Source organism: Sphaeroforma arctica, assembly GCF_001186125.1.
Source record: "Sphaeroforma arctica JP610 unplaced genomic scaffold supercont1.557, whole genome shotgun sequence".
Taxonomy (NCBI): domain Eukaryota; class Ichthyosporea; order Ichthyophonida; genus Sphaeroforma; species Sphaeroforma arctica.
Window position 1 is genome coordinate 31,268 of NW_014040001.1, and position 17,114 is coordinate 48,381.

The 17,114-nt window shown below is 42.4% G+C and overlaps 4 protein-coding genes across 4 annotated transcripts in view; 2 read left to right on the forward strand and 2 right to left on the reverse strand.

Annotated features, from left to right (window-relative positions):
- SARC_07213 (hypothetical protein) overlaps nucleotides 1-3,385 on the forward strand; it is a 4,086-nt gene extending 701 nt beyond the window's left edge. The window contains exons 2-4 of the mRNA XM_014298852.1: nucleotides 1,466-1,759; nucleotides 2,431-2,813; nucleotides 3,037-3,385. Of these exons, the coding sequence (XP_014154327.1) occupies nucleotides 1,466-1,759; nucleotides 2,431-2,813; nucleotides 3,037-3,179 (820 nt within the window). The 3' untranslated portion in view covers nucleotides 3,180-3,385. The remainder of the gene's footprint in view (nucleotides 1-1,465; nucleotides 1,760-2,430; nucleotides 2,814-3,036) is intronic.
- A 1,100-nt stretch (nucleotides 3,386-4,485) lies between these two features.
- SARC_07214 (hypothetical protein) lies at nucleotides 4,486-6,396 on the reverse strand. Its single transcript, XM_014298853.1, has one exon. The coding sequence runs from the start codon at nucleotides 6,194-6,196 to the stop codon at nucleotides 4,631-4,633; it is 1,566 nt and encodes a 521-aa protein (XP_014154328.1). The 5' UTR covers nucleotides 6,197-6,396; the 3' UTR covers nucleotides 4,486-4,630.
- A 6,105-nt stretch (nucleotides 6,397-12,501) lies between these two features.
- SARC_07215 (hypothetical protein) lies at nucleotides 12,502-15,218 on the forward strand (the record flags this gene model as incomplete). The annotated part of the gene is made up of 2 exons (XM_014298854.1): nucleotides 12,502-13,198; nucleotides 13,327-15,218. 2 exons carry the CDS (start codon nucleotides 12,502-12,504, stop codon nucleotides 15,093-15,095), a joined length of 2,466 nt encoding a protein of 821 aa, XP_014154329.1. The 3' UTR covers nucleotides 15,096-15,218.
- A 158-nt stretch (nucleotides 15,219-15,376) lies between these two features.
- SARC_07216 (hypothetical protein) overlaps nucleotides 15,377-17,114 on the reverse strand; it is a 4,382-nt gene continuing 2,644 nt past the window's right edge. Inside the window, exons 2-3 of the mRNA XM_014298855.1 lie at nucleotides 16,602-16,780; nucleotides 15,377-16,400 (exon numbers count right to left, since the gene is read on the reverse strand). Of these exons, the coding sequence (XP_014154330.1) occupies nucleotides 15,493-16,400; nucleotides 16,602-16,780 (1,087 nt within the window). The 3' untranslated portion in view covers nucleotides 15,377-15,492. The remainder of the gene's footprint in view (nucleotides 16,401-16,601; nucleotides 16,781-17,114) is intronic.

The window sequence follows — 17,114 nt, forward strand, 5'->3', positions numbered from 1 at the left end:
TAGTAGTAGTATAGTATATATATATATATATATATATATATATATATATATATATATATATATATATATATATATATATATATAAATACATATATTGCATATATATATGTGTGTGTGTGTGTGTGTGTAACATGTGTATGTTTAAATAATTACATGTATGTTCATTTATGTATGTGCCTGCGTCTATGTCTATGTTCATATATATATATATATATATAAAATGGGAGTCTGTATGGGTGTTTGAGTGTATATCTATATATATTTACATATTTGCGCATGTGTCTATCTGTATTATATATATATATATATATATGTATGTATGTATGTATGTGTTTATTTATTTATATATCTATAAATACATATATATATATATGTATATTCTTATTTGTACATAGCGATGTACAATCACTCATATTTGATTTACTTTTCTCATATGCGATCTGGGTCTCCTCCTCCCTGAAGAATATGTGTTTTAGTATTTGATTTTTTTCTTTAGTTTTGCATGCACACATTTAGTTGTATTTATATTCATGTGTACTATATACTTATTTGTTTGATTGTTTTTTTGCTAATGTTATCTAATTCTAAATCAAATCAACCATATCGGTACAACGAATCAAACGGACAATGTTAACGCAAATAAATATAATGGATCCTGAGAACCTAATGTCTCATTCTGTCAAATCTTTCTGTCATCAATAAATCATATGCGGCTATAATCACAGCTATTCCTATGAAGGGGTAGTTCGCTTGATATGGTTTCTAACTTCGCCTTTTTCGCTGTTCTTCACTGGCACCCGCGCGGATGTATGCAAACACTAACAATCAGTACATCTGAGTACAGATCTTTCTTTCAGATCTAAGAATACCAGCACTCATATATGTTCTAAATTAAAATTTGGAAGTCATGTTAGTTGATGCACCACCTTAGTTCAGCATATCGAGCACGTTATATCGTGTCGTCGTATGTTGTGGCTGTATATTGCTACCATGTCGATCCATGGTATCAGCTCGCGCACATACAGGTGCCGTGTATAAATCGGTGAAGATACTACTCGAAAGTCAAGTGTAATAGATATGTTTATAGTGACCAACATTTGAATGCGTCGATTGACATTCTTTCACAGCACGGCCCAGGTAGATATATATATGTGTGTGTGTGTGTGTTTTGAAATGGATGCCCTCTGCATGTGTTCATTGTGCTCAGTTCTTCTGGTCGATTCGTAATGCACGATATACGATTTGTTTGATCAAATTATGAGCCAAAAGGTGGTGTATTCAGTCTAAATCGCTCATCAGCCCTATTCATTCACGATGCGAGATTTTCTCACTCCAAATCGACCTATTCGACATCCGAATGGCATGCCATACAGAGCCGTTGTCACGACACACACTAATTTATCTAGAGTTTGCAGCTTTAGTGGTGCAGAAAACTGATAAGCTGCTGTATCCGTTCTTCACCCAGGTCGGAGAGATCTCGCGAGGTTGAGTTCACAACCCTGCCCTACACTGATCAGCCTCTGGTACTACAGTTCGCCGCATCAAATCCCCAGCAACTTGGGGATGCCGCTGAGTTTGTGACACGCCACTGTGAGGGTATTGACCTCAACTGTGGGTGTCCGCAGCAATGGGCCATGGATTCGGGCTATGGGTCTCATCTCATCTCAGATCCGCAGATGGTCTTTGATATGGTCAGCCATGCACGTAATCGTACCACGTTACCGATATCGGTTAAAGTTCGGGTACATGACACCGTCAGGTACTTATCAGACGACTACAATAGTGCACTGTATATATACACGCTCGACAGTAAGTTGAGCGACATTGATACATATTCATACACATTCGCTGTGTTCTATGTTAAGTGCATGTAAGGGTTTCCGCTTGCTTTGATATGGTCAGCCATGCACGTAATCGAACCACGTTGCCGATATCGGTTAAAGTTCGGGTATATGAATCCGTCAGGTACTTATCAGACGACTACAATAGTGCACTGTATATATACACGCTCGACGGTAAGTTGAGCGACATTGATACATATCCATACACATTCGCTGTGTTCTATGTTAAGTGCATGTAAGGGTTTCCGCTTTCTGTGAGGTTTTAGAAGTACATGGTAACGTTTTATTCCTCGACTTGATTTGAGAAGATGGTTAGTAAAGCTCAGCTAATGATTGCAGTCGTGGAAGGGTGACTAAAATTTTATACTCCGAAATGTACATGAATTTATGTATATTTATTTATATATATGTGTGTGTGTGTGTTTACAAGTACATGCGTATGTATATATTATATATATGTGTGTGTGTGTAGGAAAACATACATATCAACCAATGCAGTTTTTTTATACAAAGGTCCGTCTGGAAACCTTTGCCCGTCTCGCAAAAACGAATACGTCATGCTCAGTTTAGCACCACCTACTGTCCACAGTGAAACAGTTGAAATGGCTAGACGGATAGAGAAATGCGGCGCCGCTTTCCTTTCGGTACACGGGCGCACACCAAAGCAACGGTACGAACCGGTGAACTACGATATCATCCGGCAAGTTAAAGACGCTGTGAATATCCCCGTGGTAGCCAACGGGGATGCAAATAGCCTGGAACAGGCCAATAGTATAGTGGCTTTAACTGGTGTCGATGGCGTCATGACTGCACGAGGTTTGCTCAGAAATCCGGCCATGTTTAAAGGGTACGACACCACGCCCATCGAGTGTGTGCAGCGGTGGGTTGATATACGATCTCTGCTAGGCTTCAAATTCGACAGCTTCCGGCATATCCTCGCACAGATGCTCGTCGATGTTCTGAGCAAGCAAGGTATTGGGTCTCGGAATCATTTGTCCTGCTAAAAGGTTTTGTGTGTTACATTTTTTATGTGTGCTGCTTGTCACTTTTCGAATTTGTTATTCGGTATTCAGTGCAAGACGTGCAACTTCATGCTGTTTGTAAGGTACTTCTAATATTGTAGAGCACTTGTACGCCGCGATTTTTCGTGCACGGACACTAACGCAGTTGAGTCTTGTTTGCCCCCACCTTTCAGAAATGCAGACATTCAATCGATTGAACTCGACAGCGGGGATATTGGACTTTCTTTCAGACTATGGAATAGAAAAGGGCGATGCCGGTAGATTGGATGCCATGTACTGTGACCTTATGAGCGAGGATACATACTATGTGAGCTAGCAGGAAGAATCACCAGTTTAAAAGCTATTAGAATAGTAAACCAGATACGTTAACACCTTATATTTTATTGGTGCTGAACTGTTCGGTTGTTGGAGCGATAACCACCATACACATCCATGCGTTCGGACTCATCTCTTGCTCTCTATGTGAAATTTTACAAGAATATCTCATGCTGGCTCGAAAATTGCAGTTTTGTATTTGCATCCGGTTTACTGCTCTACTGTGTAGCTCGCCGTGTGATATTATGTGGCTTGATTAATTTAGAGAATACTTCATCTCCACGGTTTTATACTTCCTTCCGTTCCCAGTGTTACAATCATGCCCACATGACTGACTACTATGTAGGTCGCACATCTATTTTGCGGTTTGTGGTCAGGTCATCTACCATTTGAGTCCTTACCGCTGTTTTCTGGATGCACTACTGCCATGTATCAAGGCAATAATTGGATTGCTAGTGGTGAACTTTATGAACAACGCTGAGCTGCGCGTATGAGGCAAAATCACCACTAAATTCCCCTCAAGACTGAAGCATCGTGGAAATAAAGAATACACACAATTGCTTAAGCAAATCGAATGATACCGCTATTGGCATTTGTGCCCCAGGCAGAGATTTTCATGCCAATATGATGTTCCATGCGTAACGTGGCATGACTCATGCTGGAGCCTTGCCTTTCTGCTACCACGCGCTCATCTCGGTGTCAATAATGATGGGCAGAACTGACCACACTCTGAAACGCCGGTGACTGCTTGCCAATCCAGTACTAGTTGGGAGACGAATACTTGTTTGTACTATGACGTCTGGCATACTGTGTGCTCTCTAGCTCGCAGTGTAATATTATGTGGCTCGGTATGATTGGAGTATACTATATATCTGTGATATGCAGCAATACCCCACTGCTTGACCTTCTCAGCGTCAACCATGTCCATATAATTACTGCTGCATAGGCTTCAGTCATCCGCCAATCGCTCGATAGGTGGCGTGTATCGTTACCGATTGAACCCTTACCGCTGTTTTCTTGAACCACTGCTACCATAGACTTGGGAGATATGATGGTCTGCAACTAGTTGCCAGAGATGAGGTCCACAAATAGCGCTGAACTCTGATAACTAGACGATGACAGGCAAATTTTAGCAACGCTTGAAACATCAGTCGAGCTGAAAAGAAGTACGTCTCAGAGGCGACGAAACCAATCAACATCACTGTTGACAGAGCAGTAGCTCTAAACACCAGGCTGAGATATTCCATACCACTATGATGCTCTGTATACATCACTCGTATACTGGTATTTTCGCCAATCTACCACATCTATATGTGATTAGTGGTGGGCAGTACTGGCGACACTCAACCGCCGACGAATGCGGGCTACTCTTGCTTTACTATCACACAAGGGAAAAACGCATGATAACAAAAAACACACCCACTACATTCACGATTCCAGGAAACAACCATATCATCCATGGCCGATTTTCAGTAGTTGCTTCTTCTTCGCCGTGAGCTTGTTCTTTTCAGCTACATACAGCTCCCTTGCTTCCAGTTCTAGAACAAGAGTTATGTTGGTAGTTGCGATTTCGGAAATCATATCTGCGATCTTCTTCTCAAGTTCGGCATTGCTCATCCCCGTGTACAATTGTCTTCGAGGATCCAAAGGCTCCTGCCCTTCATCAGCGACACTCGCTGTCGATGTATCGCCAATTTCATTGATTTCATCATCATCTAATAGAAGGAGGTCTAAGTATGTCCTGTCACTATTTGTACTCGTTGCGTCAGACTTCGACCAAACAGCTACTGTACCACTAGTATTAAGTTTATCGTTAAGGATACTTGCTGAGCCAACTATATTTTCAGCGGTCTCAAAACATTTGAGCGACTTCTTGCGGGATTTGGACGCGGCAACAGGACGTGGACTTTTCCGGCTAAGTTCACTCTGCCGCTTCTCAGGTATGACGAGCCCGACGTTTTGTGAGAAGTGGGTCAAGGAATCAATCGTTGTACGACGCGACATACGTTCTCCACTTCCTCGTTGTAGCCTGTCTGAGTTACTGCCACTATGGATTGCCGTATTGTTACTACTTTGTATGCTAGAACTACTACCACTATATACTCTATGATGGGAGTAGCTCTTTTTTCCAGGAGACTCATCCTGCGTAGGTGAAGCTGAAAGCACACTCGCGCTGCGTACAGACCTCACTGGCGATGACGTAGTAGACGTAGACGGACATAGAGTACTCTCGGGACTGCGTGTACCGACTGCAATCGTGTAATCCGCGCCGGGTCCTGCTGAGCGCTGTCTGTTATGCCTTTGGCTGATTTGAAACCCACTATTGGAATTGACACGTGGTCTATTGTGTAGCCTGGCGCTTTGGATGGTGGTACCACTCTTGCGAGGACTTGAACTGCCCGTCGCCGTTTTGAGATCCAACCCGGTCATAGAGGTACTAACACGTCCAGGCATCAGACGTCTCTTTTGCAGCAGATTAGTGGAGGCGCTCGAAACTGATCTATCTACTGCGGTTGCGTGTGACTTTCTCCTCACGGGGTTTGCCGTCACAGCTAATAGAAAGGGTTTTGGGCGTGAATGCTGATTATCGGACTTCGACAGTGCGCCATTGAGATCCTCCATACTACTTGACTGAGTTTTACCTTTGGTATCTAAGTATTTGGGGGAAAGAAGCAAGCGTTTGGGGGTAGAACCCTTGGAGTCGAGGGTGTCCTGTAACAGCTGGTCAATGCCCTTTCGGCCGGTACGCTTCTGCAAATTCGACGGCGCTGTTGCCGGGCTAGCACCATCTACTTGCAACTCCCCAATATCTGGCAGGGGCAAATGGGGGGCTGACGCCGAAACATCCACCGACCGAAGCAAATCTACTGACACTCCGGGGTCATCCAAGCTCACAACAGACAAGCGCCTCGAGATATCATCTGTTGCCAATGCACGGGGAGACGTAGCATTGACTGTCTGGCTGTGTCTACTGTGTACACTCTCTGGCGTAGACCAGGTGGCGCTTGCAGCACTCATTTTGGAATCCTCGTTTCAATCGTATAACTATTGACGCACAGTACATGTACAGTATATATCTAAATCCACGCTGTTACCGTAACGTTCACCTGAACCCAACTTGATCACTGGTTGGTTCAAGCTATTAATCACCAGTAGTTTTATTAATTCATTAGTCAACAAACCGGAGAGGTGGGCCAATAAATCGCAGGCCACAGCAGCCATCAGGTCTACTTTTGAAATTTATCAAGTGTAGAATGGACACTAATATGCAAATTTTCAAAATAAAAAATTACATTTCTGTTATTTTTTTATCGATCACAATCTTCCCTCTGTTTTGACTTTGTTGTTGTGTTTCTCTGTTTCACTTTTGAGCGTTTCCCCAGCCACATTTCAAAAAAAAAATCACTTCACAATCATAGCCTTCTGAAAATTAAACATCACAATTCACTGAATTCAGAGAGTTCACACTTCACAGTGAACTTCACAGTTCACACTGTTCCACTTTGAGAGTAAATATTATAAAAATAAATATAAAAGGGTAGGAACTCCTGAGGAAGGGAGGTGACCGGATGGGGGACTGGGGGCCCGTTTGATGGCTCTGGGAGTCTGGGGGACCTACTGGGTCTGAGGGATCTGGCCTCTCTCTGTAGAGCCTTAGCGCCCTGGCCCCTAGGCTTTTCTCATTTCTGGGCTCACTCTCTCTCTCTACTACTAGAGGAGGCGGCCTTTGCCCAAGCCCCCAAGGCCCAAGCCCCCAAACCCTTACATATCATGTGTGTGGAGGACTGGGGGTGCAGGCGGGACTTTGGGGGATGCGTGAACATAAGTGTGAACTGTGAACTGTGAAGTACTGAAGTGTGAACTGTGAAGTCGTGAACTTACAGTGAAGCACTGAAGCCTTTCTATCAAATTCAAAATAGCCTTCTGTGAAGTTTGAAAGCTGAGAAATTGAGAAGGGCTGAGTCCCGGCTGACTCTGAACCGCTATTGGAAACTGGAGAGTGGAGAGTTTGGACTCTGGAGACTGATGAGAGTGAGCCTGAAGTCTCTTGAGACTTGAGAGGCACTGAGAGAGTGGTGAGAGACTGACAAGAGAGTGTGTCAACTGTTAACTGTCAACTGACAAATGTCCAGGCTCCAAACTTCAGACTTCAGAGTCCAGTCCAGACCTGATCCAGAGCCCAGACAACTCTAGATTTTTCTGTGTGACTGACAAGTGACGACTGACGAGTTTACGACTGTGTGTCCAGTTGTCCGCTGTAGTGTCCAGTTGCTTACTGTCCTTAGACTCCTTGAGTCCTTAAAATGACTTAGTCCTTAACTCCTTACCCCCCCTTCTCCGTGTCCGTTGTCCAATACTCTAAATTTAGAGTCCAAGCGACTCCAACTGTATGTACGTATCATTGATTGACAAATGCAATAACTTAATACTAGCTCGGTCCAATCAGTGTGTCTTATGATTTTCATAAGATTTTCTTTCCACAAAATGCCAATACAAATTCATAGGCTAAATCATAACCTTCTTCTAAATTGAAACAATTCTATTTTTGTTTTTGTATTACTGTATTGTAAATATGAGTTAATGATTGTATGTATTTGGTTTGTTTGTCCTGGACTCCAGGCCTCTCTATTTACTACTCTCTCTCGTAGTAGTAGTAGTAGTAGTAGAGAGTAGACTGTAGAGGGCCATATGTACTCCATTTTCATATTTTTCCATTTCTCGTTTGTTTTTTGGATGAAATAATTGCTCCATCATTTACATAGCAGTCCTAAAACGGCTGATACATTGGTGATCTCTACAAAAGATTGTTTCAATTGGTACGGAAACAATATTAAAAGCTTGGTATCAATCAAACGCTCTCTTATTAGTTATTTCTATCATACTTTTTTTGCACGCAGTCATGTCAGCCGTTTAGTTTCTTTATCAATTATCACAGCACTCATCAGAGTATTTCAGAATGTCACAAATATACTCGCAAAGCCATGAGTCCAAGACTAATAACCCAACGGAACGCAAGTATTTATAAAAGACCGCACGAATGAGCACGAATTCATAGCCTTCTTCAAATAGACAACGAATTCTCACTGAAGAAAAAAATACATACGCAACAAGATGCCTGGAAGACTGGAAGTCTGGAGCTGTCGGTCAACTTTTTTTCTTAATAGAAAGTATGTATTATATGGACCGACCGGTCGAAAACCTCTCAGCCAATCAGATAACTACGGAATCACTCAAGGTAGGTGTAAGTGCCAGTTGTTAGTGGCAAGGTGGAAGAATCAGGCTCAAAGATAGCAGGCATATAAGGCAAGTATAGTGGCGGCAGTTTTCAGAGGTAGTCATGGTAGCGGCAGTTTTAAGTATTCTCTATATGTGTATGACTGTCAGGCACTGTGGCAGCTGTGTTTAATGAGTAATAATCGGTTTGGTTTGGTTTTTTTGGGTGGAGACAGTGCTTTAGTGCTAAAATTGCTAAACAATACCTATTTGTTTATCTCCTGGTAATCCTAATATTGGGTCCAAAAACTAGAAAGAGTGGGGGAGGCACTTTTGACTCGTAATCAAGATTCCAGGCAAGATTGGGTCTTTTTTTAAAAAGCTCAACACTAAAAAGATTTCTCAATTGTTTATAAATATTGTCGTAAATTCTTCAAAGTATATGTATTGCTTTCAACATACAAACTCACATCTCACATACAACTCGCCATCAGTTTTGAACACCGAACTGTGTCATCGTTCACGTGAATTCTAGAAGTGTGGTACAATGTACATAGTCCACAACAGGCCCGAATAGGAAGAAATAACACTCTTGAGGCCCTCAGGGCTGAGGTATTGCCTTCTTCTAAATATTGAGGTTGAAAGTCACAAATGCAACAGACGACCTGACGTCCCAAATCCAAGAGAGGGGGACCCCGAAAACCAAACGAGCAAATCCAAACTGCCAAACTGAAAATATTGAGGACCTTTTTTTAGACGAACACTATTTGTTTTTTTATTTGTTTTTTTAACAAAACCAAAACTCATTTATGTATTCCATTTGTATCTATATTTAGCACACAATATTCGTTATTTTGTCTGAAAGTATTTGGTACAAACAATTTAGAAGGCTGTATTCAGTCATTCGTTTTGAGTTTGGACCGTTTGTATCGCAAAATGCAAATTCGCAAGTCTCCTCCGCGAGAGAGTGAGAGCCGAGAGCTACGAGACTCACGAGACTCACGAGAGCGACGAGAGCGCCCGCTGTGCCGACACTCGCGAGAGCCAAATAATAAATAATAATAAATAATAAAATTCTGCTTCACATGATGATTATAATTACACGTAATTATTCTATATAAAACAAACAACGCAAATATATCATTTTTAACGTTTTCACTTTTTTGAAGCTGTTTTGCTCTCATATCATCCTGATCGATACTTGTGAGTTGTGGTTGCGTGCGCGGCCTTACGCCACTGCGCGTACTTATTACTATTGTGTATATGCGTGGAGCACTGGAGTGCATTGTTGTCGCACAGGTTCCCGGTGTATAGTCTGTATACTTTATATGTGAATACATACAATTCATAAACTCAGTTTGATAGTGTGGATTTTAATATGACTTCAGTAATCTTGTCATCTTCGCGCGTTTCATTCGTACGGTAGTAATGGGAATTTCCGCTGCACCGGGGCAGCAACCGGCTCAGCCGGACAATGCTGGCAGCGCACAAACTCTAAAACACCCAAGGCATAACTTGTAAGTTCTACTGCACGGATGTGCATCCACGTCGTATGTGTCTATGCGAATAGTCAAACTTTGCTTTTTGTCCGGTATCTAGTTTTCTATTGTTTTCCCCGGGGGATTGCTTGACTTGTTTTAGTCATACAACATTTATATCTCACCCCCAGTTGAGTAATGGGTACTTTTCCTTGTGACATTTCGCCAATGTGTGCGTACTCTATTAACGTGTTCTGCAAGCTTCAGTCCGTCATCTAGATGGTTTATAATCGAGGACGTGGTGATACCTCGTTTGCGTTAAATCTACGAGGCATACCGCTCTATGCGATTGTTGAGCGCTGTGTATGTTCTATTCACGGTAACGAGCTTATCCTATTCCATAAATGTGCTGACTTCTCCTTGTTACTGTAAGCCCTTATTTATTGTAAGATCTTGTGTAAGGGTCAGATGCGAGTATTTGATAGACAATCATGAATTGACTACTGTAACTTGTGAAGTTGCCTGCTACTGCATTGTTTATTCTGTCGTGTAGACCTACAATGTTTAGTACTGTAGACTGCACTCGAAAGCAAATACTGTTCTGTTTTTTGGGTACATCGTAAATTATAAAGAAGATTTGAGAGAAAGTATATGAACTTCTGCTGAAATTTAGCATAGTAGCTTGTATGTAGTACATCGCAATACACGCGTATGTAGGTATCACCTGAATACATGCATAATATATATTTTGCACAAATGAATGCAAAAATTATATTTTCATATTTAATACTCTACTTATATCAAATAATATATATATACATATATATATGTATGTATCGAATGTAGGTATATATGTGTGTATTTGTTTATATATATATATATATATATACATATATGCATATATTTATTTGTATTTGTATGTATATAAATGTCTATGTGTACGTATGTATATATAAATATGTATATATGTATGTATGTATGTACGTTTATACGTTATATGAATATCCATATATATATGTGTGTGTGTGCATGCGCAGGTCAATTTCTATAGAGAAATATGCATATAGATGTACGTGTTTTTATCAATGTATGTATATCGATTTGTGTCGCTCTTATCATCCATCTACATGTAACTATATACACTTCCACTTGCATCCTAGTACAAGAATATGAAGATCTATGGAAGTTTTAATGTAATCAATATAGTGTATATATATACATATATATATGTGTGTGTGTGTGTGTGTGTGCATGTGTAGGTTAATTTCCATAGATAAATAAATATGAATATAGTTCTTTTTTGTCAGTTTATGTATCTCGATTTGTCTCTACATGCAGCTATATACGCTTCTACTACTTGTATTTGGTACACGAATATAATGGTAGATAAATGTACATCTTTATAATATGTAGATGTGCGTGCGTGTGCGTATGTGTGTGTGTGTGTCCGTCCATCTGTCAGTGTGCGCATATATATGTACATTTTTTTGTGTATATTTATTTATTTATATATATGTGTCTGTGTCCGTATATCAGTCAGTGTGCCCCCATATATATGTACTTTTTTTATTTGTCTATTTATATCCATATATGCGTATACGGGTTTGTGCGTTTTTTTGCGTGTATATTATATATATATATATAGAAATTGTGTTATATATATATCCAAGTGTCTGTATGTATAAATATATGTATACGTGTGTGTGTCTGTGTGTATGCTTGTTTCCGTTTTTATAGGAAATAGTGTGTTTATGTACACATACATAAATATCTGTATGTATTTTTCTAAGTGATTTTTTATTTATATGCTTGTGGCTTTTTTTGTGTATATACGTTTTTATTTCATGTTATAGAAATATTCACATTGAATATATTTTTATCTACAGTACCGCTTTGCGTCTATTACTATATTACAAATTCGCGTTGCCGAATATTTTTGTCGTGTGTATGTGTTCTTGCGCATCTCACATCATAGTCTCATTAGAACATTTCTTGCCTTTAATCGTGTGATTTGAGTCATCACGTATTTGGCCTTGTCAGTTGGAAGTGTTGTTAACGAATCGAATCCACAGAATGTGTTGCCACTTGAAGTACACATACAAATGAGTAGGAGAAGTCTTTGATTGCACTTGTATATGTACATGCCCCTTTTCCTTTTTATCAGTATGCAATTGTATGAAGTTCACAAATCTCATCGATTTGTTTTTCTTCGTTTTTCTTTTTCGGAACTTATACAGAAGTGTGCTCGTTGATTCCGATAGCAAACCGGACCGAAAGTGCACGACGCCAATGAAATATAAAGATAGTAAATCGCTCGGGAGGCCACAACCACTACTCTTCGAACGCGACCGTTGCCTAGTACAACGAAATAACCACATCAATGCCACGCATGGAAGCTACAATGCGTCTTCCAATAGGCTATACAGTTCATCCAGACGAACTGGCCGATTCTCACTGCAATCGTTACACGATAAGTATTTGTCTCGAAGACATCCGCGGATACCGTTGACCTGCTCATTCGCATTCTTAATGTTTTCCTTATCGCTGCTGCCCACAGTACTGCTCATAAGGTCATACATCCACTTGTTCGAGCCTTGCGGTTTAGACAATGGAGGTTCCTGGGCCGTGGGTATGGCGTATGGTAATTCGCCTTTCAACCTCACGTATGCTGATAAAGCTGCACTTACGTGCTCAAATATCAAAGATATACCGGCTGCGTACGTATCCGGTGCATTCATACTACCACCGGCATCGCTATTTCCGAACACTCATCCTGGATCAGTAACGCGATTGCCCGATGGTAGTTCGCACAAAGCGCGCATCACACACCGCAACCCGTTCAGTGGATTCGAGGGTTACGACTTCGAGAAGACTAGAAGGAAGGCGAGGCGGACCAGCTACGAAGAGCAAGAGTACTCCCGGCACTTGATGGAGGGAGAGGTACGCGCGGATGAATGGCTGATGTTTTTTGAAGTTAAAAATAATCTAGATTACAAGGGTGGAATAGGCCTTGCACGTAGCAGTAATGCTGGCGGCCACTGGGTGTATGACAAGATTGTGCTGGATGAGTACTTTCAGGTTGCATTTCCCTTCGTATTTCGCGTCGAGGGCGATCTTTTCATGATACCTAGCACACGGGAGATCAACCAGGTCAGGTTATACAGGGCCACCAGTGATGAAGCGGATGAGTGGGAGCACGTCTCCACACTTCTGTCTGGGCGTTCTTATTGCGACACGAATATTGTGTACTACGATGGTCAGTGGTGGATGTATTCTTGGACAAAGAAGCCAAATGAACTGCACCTGTACTACAGCGAGTGGATAGAAGGTAAGTTGCCGTGCCAAGTGCATTAATTAAATATCGTCTATCGTCGATATATTTTAGTCGCGTTTTACCTCGCCTTCATCCCGGCGCATTGTACTAAACTTACTTTGCTTTTTGTCGTACGCTCGCAGGACCCTGGAATGTTCACCCAATGTCGCCCTTGGATGTAAAAAAACATGATCGCCGACCTGGCGGGCGTCCTGTTGTATTTGAAGGCAAGGTGATTCGCTATTCGGTGTGGGGTACCTCTTTGAGAGCCTTCCAGGTGGATGTTATGAACACCACACATTATGAGGAGAACAAGTTAAAAGTCAAAATCAAGGGAGATAAGCATAAACATTGGATTTCCAAGCGTGTCCATACCGTTGACCCGCATGAGTTGAGCCCTGGGGTGTGGGTGGCAGGTGTTGATGGGGATTCGCAACGGAGTAAGCCAGTTACGCGCATGGTGGTGCGCTGGGCTGTGCTGTCCGTTGTATTCTCTATACTAGCTTTCGTTGTGATGAAGGTGAACTTGTTCAAACCGGCGGCAAAGTCCATTAGGAAGCTGATTTTGCATTTGAGAGGCCATAAGCGGCAGTTGCAGCAGTGGGGCTCGTGCACACACCTACTTATGGCTCTCTGTGTATGGATCTTCGGGCTGTGGCGGCTCGATTGGCTATTAGACTGTCGCGAACCGTACAATGTGGCCCATTTCCAAGGTATAGGCACATTGTGTTTAGGGGATGTCGCATATTATTCTGAGCGATGTTTAGAATTTGTCGAGCGAGTGAATGTCACAGGGATGCACGGGCATCAGGGGCTCAAAGACGTATATAGCCCTGGTTTGAGTATAGTGGGCAATTTGGTGGAGAAACCTGAAAGAGACAGGGCGACTGGACCCTTACTTCAAGGTCTGCCCACGATACCCAATGGCGAATCATATCTTGGGCTGGATGAAGATGAAGAGGCATCTGAGAGTGCAATGGATGTAGATGGGGAGTGTGAGATAACCGTGATCACCGCTATGATTGATCTCTCTCCATATATGAAAGCGGTAGGAGAAAGAGCGCCCGCGCAGATGGAGGCAAAGGCGTCGGCCCGTGGATATGATATATATAAAACCTGGTTTAAGCAAATTCTCGGTATTAACGCGTGCATGGTGGTCTATGTGAAAGCCGCGGATGTGGAGTTTGTTTGGCAGTATCGCTCACCCAAGACTACTGTAGTCAGCGTTGTACCTAATGATGTAGTGGAGACGTATAAGCACATAGGTGAAATAGAGGCCATTGTAAATAACTTGACCTATACGCAAAATGTGCGCCGCCCGGATAGGATAGAAATGAGAGTCCCCGCCTACTCGGTGACGCAGTACAAGAAGATCGATTGGGTGTATGAAGCCACCGTATCTAATCCCTTCGGCTCAGATTTCTTCTTCTGGGTGGATGGTGGATATGGTCACGGCAAGCGCATGCCTGATCTGGGCGGACAGGTTTGGCCTAATCCCGATAAGGTCAGATCTATACTGAACCTAAACCAGGCGTTCATCATCCAGGTAGACGATCCCGTACACGAGCACTGCTTTGATATCCGCTCCAAATTTATGAGGCACGAAAGCACCATAGCCGGAGGCTTCTTCGGTGGCACAAAGGCTAGTATGCACAAGATGCACTCGCAGTTTCACCGTCACTTGGAAACGGCGCTGGAGGGCGGGTATATGGATGATGATCAAGCCGTGTTCTTCAGCATGTGGTGTGAGAGTCCGAGCCTGTTCCAGCTAGAGAGATGTCCCGCGAATCTGCTGTGTAAGACAGTGGGTGCCAACCGATGCTTTGACCGGTGGAATTGTGCGCCGCAGTTCTTTGCCAATGGTGGCTTGCACGATTTCCACATCTGGCTTTATCAGTGGATCGGCACATAGCAATATAACATATATTAGTTTTAGTACGTCTTAAGCTGAGGCCAGAAAAGGTTAAGACAGAAGCTTAACAAAAACAGAAGCTTAAATAGATGGTCTGAGAGCCACTCAATAAAATAGAGGCTGAATTGTAAAAGTATGGTCTGTTTTTATTAGCTGCAGATATGGCTTTCTCAATTCGATCAGTGCATCTGCATTTCAGCTGGTATATAGTATAGTTGACATCTAAAAATAATACTATTCATTGCTGCATAATAATGCATGACCGTGATAATTCTATTACCCATTCCTTAACTTGTGCGCTCTCATACAATCAACATTTTGATATAAACGGCTAGACAATCAGTACGAACGCGCAGGTGTATGAGGGAAATACTATTTTGATTTATTATGTGAAGCTTTATGTTAAATCCCAGCTGTGCAGTAGTCGATGTCGCTCTGTATGGGCCAGGGCACTGCTAACCGCACTTCTATGCTTCTCAATCAAAGCGGCAATGCTCTGAGTATACGCGGCCAGTGGTTCATCCGAAACATCCGATATGCGATTTGAAGCATTCTCCAGACACTTGAAGGCCTCTATAGAAAGCTCTACGTCACCCATTTTGTTGGCCACGGACAAAGACGAACTCGCGGTATCCTGGACAGTCTTGGGATTATCGCCCAGTGCTTCCGAGATGGCTGATATACGGATCATAGCCTGGACCGTCAATCGTTGTAGTTTGCATCTCCTGGATACCCGCAGGCATTGTTTGTAGAGGTCTCGCGCTTCTTGTAGATGTCTTATGTTGATATTAGAGACAATACCGTTCACGAGCGACTCGACAGCTTCCAGTGCATTAGACCGTCGCTGCAGCTGTATACGTGGGAGGGCTTTGAGCTGTCTCCGGGACTCTTCCGCGAAGCTTAGTCCAATGTGAACGTCCGAATTGGAACGCATCTCTCGCGGTAAGTATGGCACGGTGGACAGAGCGACTACCTGCATAGCTATGAGTGTTTGATATTCCAGGTCGATCCCGTCCCGAGACGCTCGCTGCATATGCATCAGAGCCGCCGGTTGGTCGCCACATACGTACAGATATTGTGATATAAGCGAGTGTAGGGCAGCAAATCGCTCCGGACGCTGATCGCATAGATTAGTCAGCACTATCAAGTGCTGTTGAGCTTGAAGCAAATCCCGTTGTATAATTGTGGCTGATGTCAGACACTCCAAGAGCACGAACATACATGCCCTTACGGTCCTCCTGTCACGCCCGTTCACGTCCAGTATGGGCTCTTGGCCGGTATCGGTCATCGGCGACGTGCTTAGTGCTGATTTCCAGGCCGGACGAAAAAAATGTGATTAGGCTAATAAACCAGTTAACAATACACCATACTTGATATGGTTTAAAGATACGAATCAACAAAACAGAACGGGCAGAAGACCTTCGGTAGTGTCAAACCTCCGATTGTTGTCAAAATACTCGAAAACGAAAACGTACAGAAAAATACACGAGAACAGTCCCTTCGTACCTTGAAAGTATGCTAGCGCAGAGTGGCCGTGTTTGCATGCTTTGATCAGTTTCCCCATTGTCACCTCGAGTGCCACAGCCACAACAAGAGATACTCCGATAAGTGCTGGGGGCTCTAACCACCCACAGTCGAAAGCTCTAGAGCACTTCGCAATTCCTAGGGCCTGTAGTCGCTTGACACTGGCAATTGACACGAATTACCAATAGAATGAAAGAGTGTTAAAAAAAATAGGTACATACACACATATATACATACATACATACGTATGTATGCATGAATGTATGTATGTATGTATGTATGTATGTATGCATGTATGCATGTATGTATGTATGTGTGTATGTATGTATGTATGAATGTATGTATGTATGTGTGTGTGTATGTATTTATGTATGTATGTATGTATGTATGTATGTATGTATGTAAGTGTGTGTGTGTGTATATGTATGTATGTATGTATATATATATGTGTATGTATATATTTATATATATATGTGTGTGTGTGTGTGTGTGTGT

Excerpts from the sequence above, each read along its gene's own strand:
- SARC_07214 (XM_014298853.1), bottom strand. The coding sequence starts at position 6,196 with ATGAGTGCTGCAAGCGCCACCTGGTCTACGCCAGAGAGTGTACACAGT.